At 58.5% G+C, this 18,311-nt stretch overlaps 4 protein-coding genes across 4 annotated transcripts; 1 reads left to right on the top strand and 3 right to left on the bottom strand.

Moving 5' to 3' along the window:
- Window positions 1-504: 504 nt before the first annotated feature.
- Window positions 505-3,541, bottom strand: MAM_06371 (uncharacterized protein; the record flags this gene model as incomplete). The annotated part of the gene is made up of 5 exons (XM_040825169.1): window positions 505-1,403; window positions 1,488-1,704; window positions 1,789-2,805; window positions 2,884-3,315; window positions 3,377-3,541. The coding sequence occupies 5 exons, from the start codon at window positions 3,539-3,541 to the stop codon at window positions 505-507; spliced, it is 2,730 nt and encodes a 909-aa protein (XP_040676825.1).
- Window positions 3,542-7,080: 3,539 nt separating this feature from the next.
- On the top strand, window positions 7,081-8,838 carry MAM_06370 (Concanavalin A-like lectin/glucanase; the record flags this gene model as incomplete). The annotated part of the gene is made up of 3 exons (XM_040825168.1): window positions 7,081-7,413; window positions 7,494-8,115; window positions 8,276-8,838. 3 exons carry the CDS (start codon window positions 7,081-7,083, stop codon window positions 8,836-8,838), a joined length of 1,518 nt encoding a protein of 505 aa, XP_040676824.1.
- A 736-nt stretch (window positions 8,839-9,574) lies between these two features.
- Window positions 9,575-12,367, bottom strand: MAM_06369 (GAS2 domain containing protein; the record flags this gene model as incomplete). The annotated part of the gene is made up of 1 exon (XM_040825167.1): window positions 9,575-12,367. The coding sequence occupies one exon, from the start codon at window positions 12,365-12,367 to the stop codon at window positions 9,575-9,577; it is 2,793 nt and encodes a 930-aa protein (XP_040676823.1).
- A 1,583-nt stretch (window positions 12,368-13,950) lies between these two features.
- Window positions 13,951-18,090, bottom strand: MAM_06368 (Cutinase transcription factor 1 beta; the record flags this gene model as incomplete). Its single annotated transcript, XM_040825166.1, has 6 exons — window positions 13,951-15,816; window positions 15,972-16,382; window positions 16,464-16,504; window positions 17,058-17,317; window positions 17,701-17,729; window positions 17,863-18,090. 6 exons carry the CDS (start codon window positions 18,088-18,090, stop codon window positions 13,951-13,953), a joined length of 2,835 nt encoding a protein of 944 aa, XP_040676822.1.
- Between the last annotated feature and the right edge of the window lie 221 nt (window positions 18,091-18,311).

The following is an 18,311-nucleotide window of genomic DNA, read 5'->3' as shown; positions in this document are numbered from 1 at the left end:
TTTTTTTTTTTTTTTTTTTTTTTTTTTTGGGGGGGGGGGGGGGCATCATGGAGGCCTTGTACAAGACAGCTCATCAGACTTCTAAGCTCAAGACAATTTTTGGCCGGTCTTGTGATAAATCTGCTGTCCTCAGAAACAGGGGCCACGGGTGTAAGTACGATACCTAGCTAGGTAGCTTCGTCGGTTCCTTCACCTCTACCAGTCGAGTTAACGTGATAATTTGCACGTGCGCATGTCGAGGCAGATGACGTTGGCAGCAGAACACCCAATGCTCAGCTTCTACTTGATACCCAATTACAAGTTCCTTTATATGCCAATCTTGTGCAGTATATATCAACCATCATGTAAGAACACTAACGCCATCTATCCCCCCTCCACCCCCTTTTGGAAAAAACAAAACAAAACAAAACATAAAAACAAGGAGAAACACCACTAATCCTCAAAAACGACTGTTCAATCTAAACCGACAAGAAAGAGAAGGAGCGAAATACTGCTGCCAAGAGGTCAGTAGTTAAAAACCATCAAGCTGGGATTCAAGACGAGCGGCACGAGAGCGTGAAATCCCAAGTTCAGGGCCAGCGGCACAATGACGGAAAAGTCGGTAATAGCCCAGTCCGGGGGCGCAAACGCGCCCAAGTACACCATTGCGGCAGTGAGGAGCCCGACCACCAAATACATGTACTTGAAGGTGCGGAAGATACGCGGCATCTCCTGGAAGAAGTTGCTGTCCTCCTTCTCCTTGGACGTCGCGCCCCACTGCATGTCCACGTGGAAGAGGTGAGCGAGAATGGCGTTTGAGATGTGGAAAGAGATACCGCCGAAGAAGACGGTCATCATGGGCATCCACTTGAAGTTCTCGACAAGGGCCTCGAGCAGGGGCTTCTCGGCGGTGCGATAGCGCACGATGGCGAGGGCGATGGGACCCGAGGCGTTAAAGACGACAATGAGGGAGAGCAACACGTTCCACGAGGTGAGGTAGCTCACGGCCAGGTCGTCGCGAAACCAGCCGACGAGGAAGTAGTTGAGCGTGGTGAGGAACATGGCCGACCCCAGCGCGTAGTAGGAGCACATGTAGGACAGAATGGAGATTTTGGACGACAGCATAATGTTGGACGTGATGTAAGTGTAGAAGAGCGGCGTGAAGGGCCCCTTGTAGATCCAGCGGTGGAGTGGGTGGAAGATCATCTCGTTGACGCCATAGGCATACTTTTGCCAGCGGGCAATTTCGTCGTAGATGGTGAGCGAGACGCCCTCTTTGAATTCGTTGTCGTGGTAGTCGGCCACGCGGATGATGTTGCCCTTCATCTGGAGGCGGAGCGCAATGTCAAAGTCTTCTGAGACGTGACTCTCGGACCAGTACGGCACGTAGCCGTCTTGTTCGGGCACGCCGACGTCCTGAACGGCTGCGAGAGGAAATTCAGTCAGCATGATGTTCTCACGATGTACCTGGCATCTTCTCCCTTTCTTTCTCTCTTCATGTCTCTCACCTTGCCAGCGGAGAAAAGCGTTGTGCCCAACAAAGGGGGCCACCTCGCCGGACCCAATGGAGAAGCGAATGGAAGAGTAAATGAGGTTGGTGAAGTAGGTGATTCCATTCTCAAAGTAATCGTGCGTGACTTGCATGACGCCGGTGGAATGTTGGACAATGGCCGCCTCGGGGGAGAGGAACATCTCGGCAGCACCATACAAAAGAGAGTCCTCTGGCTATTATCAAATGTTAGTCCATGACTAGAATAGAAAAGGGATTCCGGAACAGAAAAAAAAAAAAGATGTAAAGGCAAGGCCTACCACTCGGGTATCTGAGTCTACAATGAGAATCATTTCCCCGACGCGAATATCACCGTCGGCCCAAGCCAGCGGGTTCTCTTCCAACACGCGCGCCAAAGCAGCCTGATACATGTCTTCCTCCTCGGCATCCGTAACAAGGTCCGTCTCCTTGTCCGCCAGCTTCGCATCCGCAAGGTCCTGCATGTATGCCTCGACCTTTTGCGAGATGTTGAGCGCAAAGTTCATATTGGAGGCCTTTTTAAATTTGCCCTTTCTCACGAAGCCCTCGTCCCCGTTATGCTTGGGACGGGCGACCCAGCCGATCCCGTTGTCGGCGTAAAAGTCCTTGCGGGCGCGGACCTCGTCGTCGGTCAGGCCGGCGCGCAGGCCGTCGTCGTTGATGAAGATGTTGGCGGACCCACCGTGGGACTCGTAGTACGACATGGCAGCCTGCAGGCTGCGCACGGTCGGGACGATGACGGACTCCATGCCCTCCTTATAGACGGGCATCTGGATGGTGACCTTGGGGGGCAGGAAGCCGTCGGCGTAGGCGCGTCTCAGACACGGCTTGTGGGCGGAAAAGTAGCGCGAGTTGGTGGTGACGCCTCCGATGGGCCCAATCATCTGGAAGATGTTGGTGAAGATGACCTGGAAGAAGAACAGAGAGACGCACATGAGCAGGGGCACGGGGAAGATGAGCGCCAGCCTGGTCCAGTCGTTAGCGAGGATGCACTCCGTCACCAGCTTGCCGATGTAGACGCCGCACAGGAGGCAGAGGGACAGGCACATGGCGCAGCCGATGAAGACGGCCGACGGGCGCGCGACGGGCCTCGCGACGGACTCGGGCCGCTCCATGGCGGCGTTCTTGTCCGAAAAGTCGTCGCTGCTGTTGGTGCGCGTCAGGAGACCCGGCGTCGTGATGCCCGCGGCTGGCGTCGCCGTTCCCATGGGGCTGGATATGCCGGAGCCGTACAAGATGGACGGGGCGCGGCTGGGCACGTGCAGGATGTTGGCCGGCAGTCTTGCTTCTCCCCATACCTGCCGTCAGAAAGATTAGTCCCTCGGCCGTGTCTTGTACCCGCACGTTGCTGTTTGGCAAGGAGGGGAGTCTCATACCCAGGCAAGAAGCCTCTCCTCTACATGAGTGGCCTGAGGGACAATGTTGGCCAGGTCATCGTGCCAGACGAGAATCAGGCGCTCCTGTCTAAAGACGCAGGCGTACTGGAACTTCTTGACGGTGGCAGGCTGCGCAAAGGCCAGTGAATCAAGGACCTGGATCTGAGAGCCGTCCTTGAACTTCAGATCCGTCTGGCCCGGCGTCAGCGAGGCGAGGATGCCGTAGAGCATCTGCGGGCGCATGGTGACGGCCACGTTGAGATTGAGTCGGATTACGGCGCCGAGAAGAGTAGGGTTGACTCGCTGCGAGGCAGTCATGTAGTTGCCGCGAGATCTTCGCAAGAGCACGCCGGAGCAGTCTTCCTGAGACCGGATGGACTCGGGAGGAATCCAGCCGCTGGCCACGGCTCTGTTATGCAGGTACATGACCATCTGTCGGACTGTCAGAAGGCGTCTCGCCTCGGGGGCAAAGGAACCGTGCTTGTTGGCTTACCGTTCTGAAGCGAAAGTCATCGTGATAATTGGCGTTGTAGGGGGAGTCCTGGCCGGATCTTCGGGCAGAAGAGTCGATGGAGATCGCAGAGATTGTGCAGAACGACCTGTTTCGCGGCATCGAGTCGTCAACACCGTGGGCCGAGATGGTTGCGGAAGAATCCATTTTCCCCCATGAACGGCCCTATTCTAGGGCGAGAAAGAAGCTATGGGCACGGCTTGAAAAGGAATACAAGACGAAATAAGATGTAGAACGAGACAAGAAATACAAAGAAACACACGGCGAGCAGTTTGCGAGACTCCAGGCCTTGTTAGCCAAAACGACGGGGCTGCGTCTCCGGATGGTGTCTCTTTGGGGAGATTTCGCAGAGTGTAATTTGGGAGAATTGTTCAAGCCCAAGCCCAAGCCCAATCGGTAACAACAAGCATTGTCAGCAGAAGTATCCTCGGGGACAAGAAGAAGCACTTGAATATTTCCCTCTCTGGATTCGTATGTCGGTACAGACTGGTCCCGGGCTTGATGGTCCGCCAGCTGTGCATTCGTACAACGAGACAAGCCGGGGGTGCCGACGGAGCAATATATGTCCGCAGCTCTAGGATCTAGACGAGTGGTAAAACAGAGGGCAGCTCGCCTCGCCATAACACACTGCTGACCTGCTCCGTACGCCGACTGGGCGGGCTGCGGGCTTCCCGACAAGGAAGCCATCACGACCAGCTTCATCTGCGACAAGGGCCCGACGATGCCACAAGACAAGAAGCAACGGGCCTAGGCTGAAGCAGATCCAGACGGGGCTCCCGACGGGCCCGTCCCACCGTGACCAAGTCCCTGGATCGTTTCAACGTTGATGCGGGCGTTGTCGTATCCATGCGAGGTCCTGCAGAGCCCAATGTGCAATTTTGCTTAGGCCAAGGCAGAACTCGACGGGCAGGCGGCCGGTCAACGATGCCAGCCGGCGGCCACGGGGCCAGAGGGAAGTCGACTCGGGAGGAGATGCATCTCAATGCACCACCGGCCATTATTCTGTATGCATCCCAACCGTGGGTCCGTCCGGATGGTCAACAATGTCGATGCCAATGCCAAACAAGTCAATCGGCAGCCCCCAACTTGGAAGGCGCGGCGCAGAAACAGATCGTTATCAATTGATCCACAGCTCAGCCACATGTACAGCAGCCCGCCCGTGGCAAAGCCGCCTTCCGCCTTCCGCCTCTCGCCTCCCGCCTCCCATCTCCCTTGTTCCATTTCCCGTTTCCCGTTTCCCGTTTCCACCCTGGTCCGTTTCTCGCCCAAGCCTGCCAATGTCCCGCGCATCTTCCAAAAAAGCAAATCATCAAGCTCGAGCTTCTCGACGCCGCGGAACCGACTGCTGACTCGTCTCTCGCGCTTTCAGTGTTGATATTGTCGAGTGGCTGGCCTGGCACGCAACGCGTCGGAGCTGGGCAGCCCCCCTTCCCCCCTCCAAAAAGAATGCGACTCTGCCGGCAAGGATAACCATCTGTCATTGTCGATGCTGCAGAAAAGGCTTGTAGCGGGTAATTGGACTTTTCTGCGTCGCTGCTGCCGGCGACAGCCAAATACGAGACCGGGGGCGCGACGCAATCGAGGTTACATGCTCCGACATCAGGGTTTATCAACCCAGAACCTCTGCGTCCCACTCGTCCCCGTGGACTGGTAGCATTCACAAGTTGGGTTGACATCCTTTCAGCTGTTGCCTCGATCCAAAACGTCTTCGTTTCGCATACGGAGTACTCCCTACGTTGCCCACGCGCTTTATCGCGGCATTGGGCCGCTTCGCTTTCGATTACGGACCGCAGCCTCCTGCCCTTTTGGTAGAATGACATTGCGCATGACGATGGGGGGAGGGGAGCGAGCGAGCGAGCGAGCATCATGACATGATAAGATTGTGCCAGGAACCAGGAGCAGCAGTGCTGTCTGCTATCTGCTATCCGCTATCCAGCAATCTCGCCACCAAGCGATCTCCTTGCAGCTGAGGGTTTCTGCGCACTGCCAGCGCTTGCGCCTTCTTCAGCTCCCTCGGGACCATGACATGCCGCGCACATTTTAGCCTCTAGAGCTTTTCCCTGGCAGCCGGTCGTTCCAGTAGAGACTCGACAGTTTCGACCACAAAGAGGAGACGGCGAATTCGGGGACTACGGCCGGGAGGCAATAAACGTCCATGTATTTGACTTCTGACATTGGACCATCTCCCGTCCCTCGAACGAGGCTAGTCCGACTACTTATCAGGCGCAAAGCGTCAGTCGTGGCCGAATAGCCGTTGCCACATGCTGTAGATTCTGCAATCTGCACGACTGACTACACCACCCCTTCAAAGTTCCATCCTGTCCTGCAAATTTACCACCCACTGCTAGTCTACGGTCGTCGTGGCACGAGACGGGGACGGTGGCTACCAGGATGCCACGGGCCGGGACCAGGAGACCAAAAACAATAAAGAACAACAATTGTCATCATCATCGTCGTCATCCTCACCCCTGTCCGGCTGTCACAGCTAGCATTGTCGGCAAGGTGTGTGTCATGACATTTGGCGTCAGATCTCGGGGACTCGACACAATCCGTACCGTGCATACATACAACACAGCTCCCGTCATGGAAAACCTGCATTGGCGGTTGTCTCGAGGTCCTAGGATACTGGCGTCGTCGGCAGGCGCTCCATGGGAACGTAATTGTGCTCATGACACTGGCGGTAAAAACTAGCAAACCACCACGCCCGGCACGTCCCTCTGGGCGGGAGGAAACGAAACCCCTGAAACCAAGAGATCGTGGAGAATCTGGAATTCTGCAATGTTGCTGTTCAGCGTCGACGCTTTCTCGCATCGACGCCACCTGACAACGCCCTTCTGCTGCCAACGTCAACTGATACTCACCGCGTATACCGTCACTCAACCGTGTCTCGCTTCTTCCCAAGAATAGACCAGCCCATGCCGCAGGCAGGGCCACGCCTCGGGGCACACTGACTGTGTGGGTACATGCGCACATGTCGGCATGGTCAGCCCAACGCCGCCCTCGCTGCATACGCGAGCATGCAACTCTCGCCTTGCTCAGGTCAACGGTGGCTCCCTGCCGTTTGTCATGACCCTCGACGGCCGGCCGCAAGGGCTCCCTTGAGAAGCTGAGAAACCGGCGGACAATTGACCCGCCCTGGAAGTCGACTCGATACCGACAAGGGCGCCGTCGTTCAAGTACACTAGGTATGTGGACGGCGCCACCCTTTTGCCTGCATTAGTTTCTCACAAGGAGCAGGGGACCCGGCGCCAATCAGGAGAAGCCTAGGGAAGCAAAAGAACTCGACAGCGGCTGAAAGTAGTAGTTGCATGGGAATACCACTAGTTGCGATGGACATACAGTACTACTTACCTGGGGCGAGGTCCGAGTCTTGATGCCATGTTATCGTCGCTGCGTTGACGCCCGCAGCTGCCCGAGACTCGTGGTGTTGCAAGATGGGGAGCTGCAAATTACCATCACGGTGTTCCTTTGAGCTTGATGGGGTAACTCTTGCTCTTCTTCTGGCCGTTGAAAATTCTTCCCATCCAATACTTGCCCTCGTTGACGCCGTCCTTGAAGAAAGGGTTCGTCTGGGACACAGCAGCGTACTCGGAGCAGATAAGCTCTACATGCAATCAAAACACCCTGGCAGACTCTACAATAGACAGAAGGGCACATTTCATTGTCAAGACCTTGCAAGAATAAACATGGACAACATTCCGCACACGCCAGCAGGCGAGTCGCCGCCCTCACAGCGCAAGCCACCCAAGGCTGATTCCGGCGCAACCTCATCGGCCCTGGATGCTCCGGGCAGTCCGTCGTCCGTCATCACGCGCGACTACTCATCGCTCGACATCGCGTCCCGCCGGAGGTTCAAGAGCTACCGCCTCCGCGGCGAGTTCGAGAAGCCATGGCTTTCTGACCCAGCCATGAACAAGACGAGATGGAACAACTGGATTGTGAGGGGCTTCATCCTGCTCGGCCTTGTCCTCTCGGGCGTTACCTGCGTTTTGCTCGTCTGGCCCTACCGAGACGGAGATGTAAGCCGATAGACATATATCCCCCCCCCTTTTTTCGTCTCCTCCAAAATAAAGTCACCAACACGAAAACCACTGCTCAGTACTGCCTCATCTACGAAGACCACTTCAGCACCTTCAACAAGGATGTCTGGTCGCACGAGGTGCAGCTCGACGGCTTCGGCACAGGCAGCTTCGACTGGACCACGACAGACCCCAAGAACTCGTATGTCGACTCGGACGGCCTGCACATTGTGCCGACCCTCACCAACGAGACCACGCCCATCACCAATGCCGACCTCTTCGCCAACTACACGCTCGACCTGACCAAGGACGGCAGCTGCACCAGCAACAACGCCAACGCGTCGTGCATAATCACGTCGGACCCCCAAAAGGGCACCATGATCCCCCCCATCCGCTCCGCCCGCCTCTCGACAAAGGGCAAGAAGAGCATCCGCTACGGCAGAGTCGAAGTCGTTGCCAGGCTCCCCAAGGGCGACTGGATCTGGCCCGCCATCTGTATGTCATTCCGCCTCTCCGTCTCTCCCAGAAACCCCCATCTGACAAAAGGAAACCTCCCGTCACGACGTCAAGGGATGATGCCCGAGGGCTCAACCTACGGCGACTGGCCTCGCAGCGGCGAAATCGACATCATGGAATCCAGGGGCAACGCGCGGTCCTACCCCGAGGGCGGCCGAAACTACTACTACAGCACTCTGCACTGGGGTAAGCAAGCAAGCAAGCAAGCCGTGGCACTCGCCGCTCTCTCCCTCCCTCTCGCTCACTCACTCCGCCATCCCTCAAAACCCTCTGCTCGGCAACAGAAGCCAAAGCCTGGTGTGCTGGGCCGACGGCATATCAGCAGCTGACCGCCGGTCGAAAACAGGCCCGACCGCCAAAGACGACAGCTACTGGCGCACCACGGACGCAAAGATGCTCCGCCGCGGCGACTTCTCCAAGTCCTTCCACAGGTTCGGCATCCAGTGGACCCCCAAGTACATGTACTTCTACATCGACAACCGCGCCCACCAAATCATGTTTGTCGGCTTCGACAAGGACCGGCCCCTCTACGAGCTCGGCCGCTTCGCCAGCATGGCCGAGAACCAGACCCTGCTGGCCAACCCCTGGGCCATGTCCAACTCGTCCACGGGCAACGCCCCCTTCGACCAGCGCTTCTACCTGATCCTCAACGTCGCCGTCGGCTCCAAGACCCCCCCCCCCCCCCCCCTTTCTTGGCGCGCCTCTCCTCCGCTCACTGCTCCTCGCTCCTGCAGGGACCACGTCGGCGACAAGCCCTGGATAGACGGCGCCAAAAACGCCCAGTGGACCTTTTGGGACGCTGCGGCCCGGTGGCTGCCGACCTGGGGCGACGGCGCCGACCGCGGCATGACGGTCAGGTCGGTCGAGATGTGGCAGGCTGGGCGGTGCGGCTCGCCGAGCGAGCTCTAGAGCAGACGTCGTTTTCGCGTGGGCACGGTCGTGGTGCTTGCTCATCATCTGGAGACGAGAGTCCACGCAGTCAAGGTTGGTAGTTTGCTCGCCTGGTCCATGACATGTACGTACCCGGTCAAAGTTGAGAAGACGCTCAAGCCGTCTTTTGACGAGTCTCGTGGCTTTGAAAAATTACGTTTTACCCTTTTTCGAAAAGTATGTTATTACATACTCTAGTAAATATAAAGGAGAAGTATTTGATAAGTTTTCTGAGCACGCGCACAAAGTTCAAATTATGTAATGAGACGAGGATGCCTTGCTGTAGATCAGAGACGGGCATCGTCCCCGTCCCACCCACCCATCCATCATGTGTAGTTGCCGCCCCCGCAGGGGCGCACACAGCAACGACACGTGAAAGAACCTAGACACATCATGAAATGGCATGGCATCCCTTATACTCACGTCACGCTCACGTCATCAAGCTTGACAAACCGCAAACAACACAGCTTCAAAAAAACACACAATGACAAAGACTCCCTGCTGCTGCTGCTGCTGCCGCTCCTCCTGTATCTCTATAATGTACAACTACCCGATAGACCAAAGCTGCGGCCGCTATGATGACCGCGGGTATAGCAAGCACGAGTACGAGTACGGGTGCGTCTCTGCTCAAAGTTGCGTTGCGCAATCCAATAACAATGCTCTCTCGTCTTTTTCCCGTGTAAGCCGGGGGCACGGCGGTCTGACAATGCCTTCTTCACCTCTTGCCCTGCGACCCCAGCTCAGCCGCCTTTCGAAACAACCTCTTGGTGCCGCCAACTCTGCCCAAATCGCCGAATCGACTCCTCTCCTCCGGTGGAGGTATCCTCCTCTCACCACTGACCTGGCGAACCTTCTCCTTGACACTCTCTACCCAAGCCTTGTTCTCTTCGCTCATTTCAACCTTCTTGCCTGTGGGCCCGGCAAGGCCAAGGAAAGAGCCGTCGTCTTCAAACCAGCTGAGCCGAGACCCCGGTCTAGAGCGGGTTGATTCTTCTGATGACGGCGTATCGGTAGGATGCGTCGCCGGGGCCGGCGTCTTGGGCCACAACTTCGGCAGCTCGCTGTTCGCGGCACCAATGCTCCTCCTCGTCTTGCGAATATTAAGCGGCGTGACGGGTGAGTGCTCGGACGAGACGGCGGCGGCCGAGGCTGGACGGTTTGGTGGGCTGGATCCCGTCCCCGGCGCAGATGGTGTGGAGCCGCGCGGGACATCTTGGACTTCAATCTTGGCGGCCTTTTCTTTCCCGGCCGACCGGCGCCCGTGGTGGCTGGCGTACTCCTTCAAGTACTCGCTCAGGTCGGCCCACCCGCCACCAACGCGGACCATGACGCGCTCACCGTGCTCACCAACGCATCGAATGAAGAGCTTAATGGGCGGTTCGCCGGTAGAACGGGATAGATGATAGACCTTTATTTCCCGTTGGCCTCTAGCGGCACGCAGACGTGTGTTTCTTGCCGGGGACAGAGTGAAGGAGGGCGTCGCAGTGCCAGACGACAGGCCAGATGTGCTCCTTTTAAACATCTCCTTGGATGACTCCTTCTTTATCCGAGGCAACTGTAAGTCGGGAGGGTTCAGGTTGACAGCAGGGGTCTCGGCGGCCAGCTTGATTTTGGCTGGTATTGACTCGATGATCTCGCTGATCTGTTGACGCAGCTGCTTGTCCCCAGTGCTTTCTCGTCGATACGTGGGCCCGGCAACTTCGGATACCGACATGGAATCGTCGAAATCGTCGACGAACGAGCCGTCAGCGAGGGTCTTGTCAAACACTGATCGATCATCTTCAGGACCTGGTAGAATGACAGGACTGTCGAGCAATCCACTCGGTGACGGAGAGTCCCCCGTGTCGCCTAGAGGAAGTGGAGGAGAGCTGGGAGGGCTGTCGTCAACAAATTGGGCCTCGCGGATCCGATCCCGAGGCACTGGGGGAGACGCGGATACTTCCGGCAAGTCACTCGTTAGAAGATCAAAACGGCCCATGTGTCCATCTCCATGCATCATCGAATAGTCTTCTGAAGAGTTGCTATGACGTGTGGTGCGATTTTGGAGCGCAGGAAGATCTGCTTCGTCTCCTTCCTCTTCTTCATCCACGGGCGACATGGCCCTAGCAATTCCTGACATGTCGTGCTCCACGGACGAACTCTTGTTAGCAACAGATTTCGACTCGTCGGCCTCGGTGGAAGATTCACGCGTTAGTTCGGAATCAAAGGAACCCGGGTCAGACGGTGTCCTGGGGACTTGGTCTCGATTGTACTGCGACATTCCGGCACCCGGGCTGGACAGGCCACCATTGGCCGGCAGTTGGGGTGCATTGCCACTGATGGCAAGCGACGTGTCGACAGGGATGGTGAATGTACCATCAGACTTGTCATAAACCGGTGACTTGATGGCGATCCCAGAATCATTTCCGAAAAGCTCGCTCGATTCGGAAGACATGCCATCGGCGACCTCCCTGGGCGCTTGTGGTGAGGGTGATGTGAAGAAAGTTTGTCCTTGTGCTGATTTGGACCACTCTGTTTCACGGATCTTCCTCTCGCAAGCAGCCACCCACTCGCTGTAGCTGCGCTCAACGGCCTCCATGCGCTCCAACCAGGTATCCGGGAGGGTGTCGTCCATTCCCTCCAAAGTATCAAGCATGTAATCCAATGCTCTGCCAGGAGCCGCGACCTTGTCGACAAGGACTTTGTTCATAACGTTAAAGTCAGCAAGGTTCAGTGTCGGCTTCTGGAGGACGGCCCCTTTCCCGTCGACATGAGCTGACCTCCTGAGAGGCTTGGAAATGGCGGCCCAACCAGCCTTGACTCCAGCCTCGGCATCCTCGAGCGCGTAGAGCAAGGGCGGGACACGTTGCAGAACATCTAAGCGGCAGCTCCATATCCGCAGCAGTTGGTCGAGTCTGGAGAGGTTGGGGAGCATCTGGACGACGATTGTCGTGACAACTGCGGACAGGTCTTCCATCTTGGTGTAAGCATTTGTGGAGGGTAGTCCGTTGCGGGATATTGACAGTGGCGTATTCGGTCTCGACAGGGGGAGGATATGGTTGGTAAGGACTTGGGTCTTGATCTCTTCCAGCGCCAAATCGTCGACATGTCCGTGTATCTCTGCAATTCTCTGCCTATACAGAGCCACGTCTCGGGCAGGCAGGCAGCCGATATACTCGCGTTCATCAATGTGTGGTGCGTTGACGTGGAACGATAGTCTTGGCAGTGTGCTGCGGGGTTTCACAAAGCCAGCACAGCCGTTTTCGACGGGCCACTTCCATTCGGAAAGCTCGTCAGTCCATTCGCATACTCTTTGGGAAGCAAGCGCCGCTCGCATGGCGAGGTCTCTCTCAGCAGCAGACGCGCCGTCTAGGCAGGCTCGCAAGGGCCCGTTGCCCGAACACAAGGCTGCAATGGCTGTGTTTGGGCTCAGATGGGAGAAGATGTCGTCGTCCGGCCGAGGTCGGGCGGGCGATTGCGGGACGAGAGAGAGCCGCTTGGGCTTGAGGCGGAAAGGCGAGTCGGACATGTCGTCTTGTCGAGCACGTGTGGTCGATGGCAGCAATGGTGGCGACGGATCGATGACCTCTGCAATTCAGCAAGGACGCGAGGGCAGCATGGTCAGTTCACGACCCCGGGGAGATGGCAATGTCGATGCGAATGGAAATATCGATGCACATAGTCGAGTGCTCTCTGAGGAGGGCCAAGGCGAGGTTGACGATGCACGGCCCGACGGGGCAGAAAAGGGTCACTGGTGCGATGTCTGCGTGGGCGTGGGCGTGGGCATGGGCGTGGTGTCGTTTTGTTTGCTGGAGGAAGCAGGCAGGCAGGCAGGCAGGCAGGCGCGAGAGAGACGGCGTGCATGCACAATGCTCCGTCCCGACACAAAAACCCCAGACACGACACAAGGACGAGGGCGCAGCAGAAACAGCAGGTCAGCCCTCGACAGGCGAGCACCGAGGTCTCGGGCCGCCGTGTTGCCAGGCGGAGGAGGCCCAAAAGTCGAGTCGTTTGTTGGCTGGCAAGTCGTCTCGAGTGCTGATGATTCAGCAAGGCGACGGGGGACGGGCGCAACGATTGGTGGCTCCAAGTCGGGGAACAAAGACGCCGATGGAAAAGTGAGCAGATGGCAGCCAGATCAGGACAGCGTGCTGCTGCTTCAAGAAGCGTATGAAAGTGAGCGGGCGAGTGGGCAAATGAGCGAATGAGCGAATGTGTGCCGGTTGAAGCCAAGAAATCCAGGCAGAAAACGAAATGGGAGAGTCAGAATCAGAATCAGAATCAGAACCAGAACCAGAACCAGAACCACGACCAGAACCAGACACAAAAGAAGGTCCGGCAAAGGCCAACCGGATTAGGGGGAGGGGAAGAGAAATAAATAAAAACAGTCGGGAGACAAAAAGGAGGAGCGGCCACGCCAGGCGCCCTCGCTGTCGCTCTCGCTCTCGCTCTCGCTTCAGTGATTCGCCGCCATCAACGCCCACGCCAGGTCGCCGGCTCCTCTGGCTGGCTCGCTGTCCGACCATAGGCCCCGTCCAGGAGCCGCCTGGCGTGCCGTCCCTCCCTCCCACGCACAAAACACCGTTCAGCATTCAGCACGCCACCTCGGCTCCGGGGTGCGCAGGCGGGTCGTGGATGCGCTCGCACACGCACGCACAGAATAGGTACGGAGTCGGAAAATAACTACGTACGTGCGTGCGGGATCCTGCATGATCCGGCGCACGCGAGATTGACGCGCAGCATGCGCCAGGCGGCACTGCGTCCTTTGATCTAGCAAGAAGTCGTCAAGCTACAAAAGGCGTCTGCGGCTGCACCACCCGCCGATGCCGATACCGATCCGTAGATGGTACTCCGTACGTAACATTGAACTGACTGGCCTGGCCTGACCGAATATTCACCTGCCCGGTCAGGAACCCCCCGAATCCCCGTTCCCAATTGCAACTCGCATTAACGTTACAAGGTGCTCCGCACTACGCGTTCCCATGCCCTGCCCGCACTCACTCACACCCAGTTTCCCCCAGCCTGACTCCGTAAAAACGCCGCAAATGCACCGCCATGGCCGATCATTCATCATCCCCCCCCCCCTTTCGTGTCCAGCCTACCAACCCGCTTTCACACAACTCCAGCCTCCAGCCGCGCCACCTCGGCAGCGCCCAGGCCCAGGCCCAGGCCCAGGCCCAAGCCCATGCTCACGTCGCCGTCGTTGTCCAGCGCCGCCAGGTCCAGCGTCTCCTCCATCAATCTTTCCGCGCTGGCGCTACATGTGTCAAACAGCAGCCCGGCAGCGGCGGGGGGGAGGTCCTCGGCGCCGCCGTCGGGACGGGAACCAGAGGCCGAAGCCGGGGCCGAAGCAGGGGCAGACGCGGCAGCCGAGACGGAACTGGAACTGGAACTGGAAACGGAACCGGCCCCCGCGTCAGGGAACTGCAGCCACTGGTCGACGTCAAACTCGGTGCCGGCCACGGCGTTCCAGTCAAACTCGTCGTGGCCCTGCATAAAGTCAAGGTCCATGGTGTCGTGGTCGACGAGCTGCGCTTCCGACTGGCCGCTCGCGCTGGGCGTCGGCTGGGCCGAGTCAAAGTCGGTCTGGGGCGGCGAGTTGGTCGACAGCTCGAGGGCCGCGGCGTTGATCGTGGCCGGCGGCGGCGGCGGCATGCACGTGGGCATGACGGCGGGCCCGACCTTGTCCAAGTCGGCGGCGGTGAGGAGGACCGCCTCCGGGGCCGCCATGTAGGGCAGGTTGTTGTCCGGGGGAGGCGTCGTCTGGGCGGCGGCGGCGGCGCTGGTGAACTCGGCTGGCAGGTCGGGCTTGGCGGCCGAGAGGGCCTGCTGGTGGTGGCCGGCCATGCTGTTGCCGGTGGTGGCGATGGCGGCGGCGGCGGCGGCGGCGGTGCGGACGTCGATGGCGGCCTTGCGGAGGGCGGCGTCGAGGAAGCCCGTTGCGTAGTCGGCGGCGGCGTAGATCTCGCGCAGCTTCTCCATGACGCGCATGCACTGGCGGAAGCCGCGGGTGGCGCGGTCCCGGGCCTGCGACGACGGCGCCTTCATCTCGAGCAGGTGGATGATCATGGCGGGCAGGATGACGGTGACGCCCGTCGTGGGCAGAAACTTCTCCAGCCGGAGGCGCTGCAGCTCCGTGGCCATGCGCGTGATCTGGGCGGCGGCGTCGCGGACGCGCAGGCGGGACATCTCCTGGACCTGGCGAGACGTGGTCGGCGCCTGCGTGGGCGATGACGGCAGGAACTGCGGACGGTGGAGGGCCGAGACGGTGGTGTGGAAGACCATGTGCAGCAGCGTCCGGTGCACGGCGACGGTCGACCGGCCCTCCTCGACGTCGACGGCGCTCAGGGGCCGGTACTGGCAGACGTCTGGCAGCGAGGCAGCCCATGCGCCGAGCTCGAGGTCGACCGCGTTGACGCTGTCCACATTGTCCATTTGCTTGTTGGGGAACAGCATCATGGTGCTGTTTGTCGTGTTTTCGGGCTTCATCTTGTCGCGGATGAGCACCGAGTACTGCGTCTTGAGCATGTGGCTGATGCAGAGACACAGCCTCGCCTTGGAGATGCACATGGCGGCCAGCTCGCGCTGCATCCCGACGTCTCGCACGAGTGTGCATTCTGGAGGGACGACGCTGATGCCCTCGGCGAGAACCTGTATGTCGAAGTCGCTCTCCACGAGCATGGGCACGTCGAAGTCCTCGTCCTTGATCCGCGTCGGGCGGCGCATGCCCAGCGCAATGAGGCGGTCCCGCATGAAGCACGACCACCATATGCGTTTCCAGAGACGCTGCTTGGACGTCGACATGGACGTTGACCCAGGGTTGCGGTGCAGGCCGATGGTGTGTGCGAGGGAGATGGCCACGCCCATCCAGTGCCAGGTGTCCTTTTGGTCGTCGGGCGTCTCGTACCAGTATGTCATTTGCATCAGAGACTGGACAAGAACGAGGCGGTCTTGTTCGTAGTCAAAGTCATACAGGAGCTGGTCATCTGTCTGTCAGTCGGGTGGGTTTGGGAAAAAAAAAAAGAAAAAAAATCAAGGGTGCTCATGACGGCACGCCCCTCTCGTCAAGGCGAAGAAGAGTGGAGGAAATGTAAACAGAGGTCTAGATGAAGGGGGGGGAACCCAAGACGTACCCGTGTCTTCTGGAAAAAGGCCTTTCTAGCCGCCTTCCTCGACGAAAAACCCGCGTCTCTCAAATACTTCATGTCCACAAACGCCGTGGCCGAAAACATGATGCTCTGGTAGAGCAGCAAGCTCGTCTGGCCGTTGACGCCATCCCGGCGGTCGACAATGCTCAAGAAGTGGTGCAGGTCAATCAGCGGCATGTACGGATAGACGTACTCGATGTAGCCCTGCAGGAGAGCACTCTGGAGCGCGAGGCTGGGCAGCGTAAGGGCGCCCTTGAGCGCGAGATACTGCACATCCTCGGGCGCGATCTTGGCCGGCAGCGGCCTGACAAACGCGGGGAGCTGGGATCCGGCATCGGGGAGTTCGAGCGAGTTGAGAAACTGTGCGGTGCGGCCGCTTCCATAGCATGAGGAGGTCTAGAATCCGACTCTTTGTGTTAGAAACCGGGCTGGGGAGTGAGTGAGGGAGCGACGTGGGAACACGAAAGGGCGCCGAACCTGGCTGACGACGCTGGCTTGGCGGTATCCGGACCGTTGATCTGTCAGAGTTGGGATGCGGTCAGCTTGCAGTTTTTTGAGTGAGTCTTTTTCACATTGGGATTTTTTTTTTATTGTTGGGGTTTTTTTTAGGCTGCCTTCCGCAACAAGAAAAAGTGGCGTACTAAGCCAATTCACATGTGAACAGGGGGCCGTCATGTTAATAATGTGGGGCCCCCCGCAGAGGAGACTGGTTGGGGAAGGTGGGGCCAGTGGGCTTTGGATGCGGAGAGTCGGCGCGGAACAGCCGTCCGTTGCGGGTGCCTATCCAAGACCATCCGGGTTCGTTTCGTGTACAGAACGTCCCGTGGTGCCCACCGGCAGCGAGGTGAAGGGGTGAAGGAGGACTGGGACTGCCAGTCCACACCGTTACGGCGGGCAAGCCTGGACGAGGAACTCAACTCATCCCAGCGGGCGCACTACCAAACTGGCACCATGGCAGACGACCGGGGCGGGAAGGAAAAAAAGGAAAAAAGGAAAAAGAATAAACAGAGAGAGAGAGAGAGAGGAAAGTGCGGAACAAGGAGTGCGGCACTAGTCGTGTAAACCACTTACAGAGCATGTGCGGTACGTGGCCGTCGAGGCCGTTCTTAGGCAGCAAGGGGGCCGCCCCATCGGGGCTGTGGGACGGAAAGGCAGTGACGCTGCCGGCTCGGGGTGCAAAGTCGGGGTTGGTCAGGGAAAGCGGCGGCGTGGCCATGGCGCTGGTGGGCTGCATGGACGCTGAGGCTGCGGTGGCCTTGGCGCGGAGTTGTGCCTCGGCTGAGCCGCTGCTGGCTGGGCCCACGGCGCTGGGGGCGGCGACAGAATTCTTTCTGGAGATTTCAAGACTTCGGGTCAGCTTGGACGACACGACACGACTCTGGAAGCGGGAAATTCTGGGGCGGCGGCGAAATTCGAGTCGGCCTGCTGGCTCTGAGCCTCCAGTCTGCCCCATGATGTCTGGAGCATCTCCGCATCCGCACTCGGTGCTTCAACGGCCTGTGCAGCCACTGAAGGTTGTGCTCTGGCGCACCGAGCGTGGAGACGACGGATGGAGCCTTGGGCCCAGCGCCCAGTGCCCAGCCCAGTGGCGCCAAGGCCCGGTAAAGGCGGTTGAAGCGGGTACCCGGGGTCCCAAGCGCCAGGCCAGACGCTCAGGCCAGACGCCAGGCAACCGGGGCAAATCAAAGGCGGGACGAGCGTTCTGTCTACTCACTTTCGCCGGCGGCTCTCCTGCACAATGCACTGAGAAAAGGTTAGCGAGGTTTCAACTGGCAGGCAGATGGACCGTTGTGACGACCAAGAAGCACGAAAAAAATGAAACAAAAATAAAAAGCAGACAGCAATTGCCGTCCAGGGCAAAACCCGCTCAACTCACCTCAACGTTGTCCCAGCGGCAATTCCCACACGGCGCTCCCTCAACCACGTCGCACCGCACCTTTCGCGCCCGACACGACGCGCATGCCCGGGCGGCTCTTCGCTTGGTCACTTTGTGCGGACTGTTGGAATCGTCGCCGGTGGCTCTCTTCTTGCCGTTGCTCTTGTCCCCCGAGTCTGACTGCGACGAGGCCGGCGAAGCGCCGTCCTTGATTGGCTCTGACGCCATTGTGAATTTTCCTTGCTCTCTCTCCCAACTCGTCGTCGGTCCTTGTTGGTGGCCCTGAAGAAGAAATTGCCCGGAATGCCAGAGGCCGGGCTGCTACGGCTCAGCTCTTTCTGGCCGTCGTTGGCGCTGATGAAGTGATTTCAACAATCTCAGCCGCAGGGGCACTCTCGCCTCTCTTAAGAATGAAAATATATTCCAGTTCCACGACTCGAGGTTTATGT

The sequence above is a fragment of the Metarhizium album genome, assembly GCF_000804445.1.
Source record: "Metarhizium album ARSEF 1941 chromosome Unknown scaffold_20, whole genome shotgun sequence".
Lineage (NCBI taxonomy): Eukaryota > Fungi > Ascomycota > Sordariomycetes > Hypocreales > Clavicipitaceae > Metarhizium > Metarhizium album.
The sequence above is the reverse complement of the archived record's forward strand: the minus strand, read 5'-3'. Positions and strand labels throughout refer to the sequence as shown.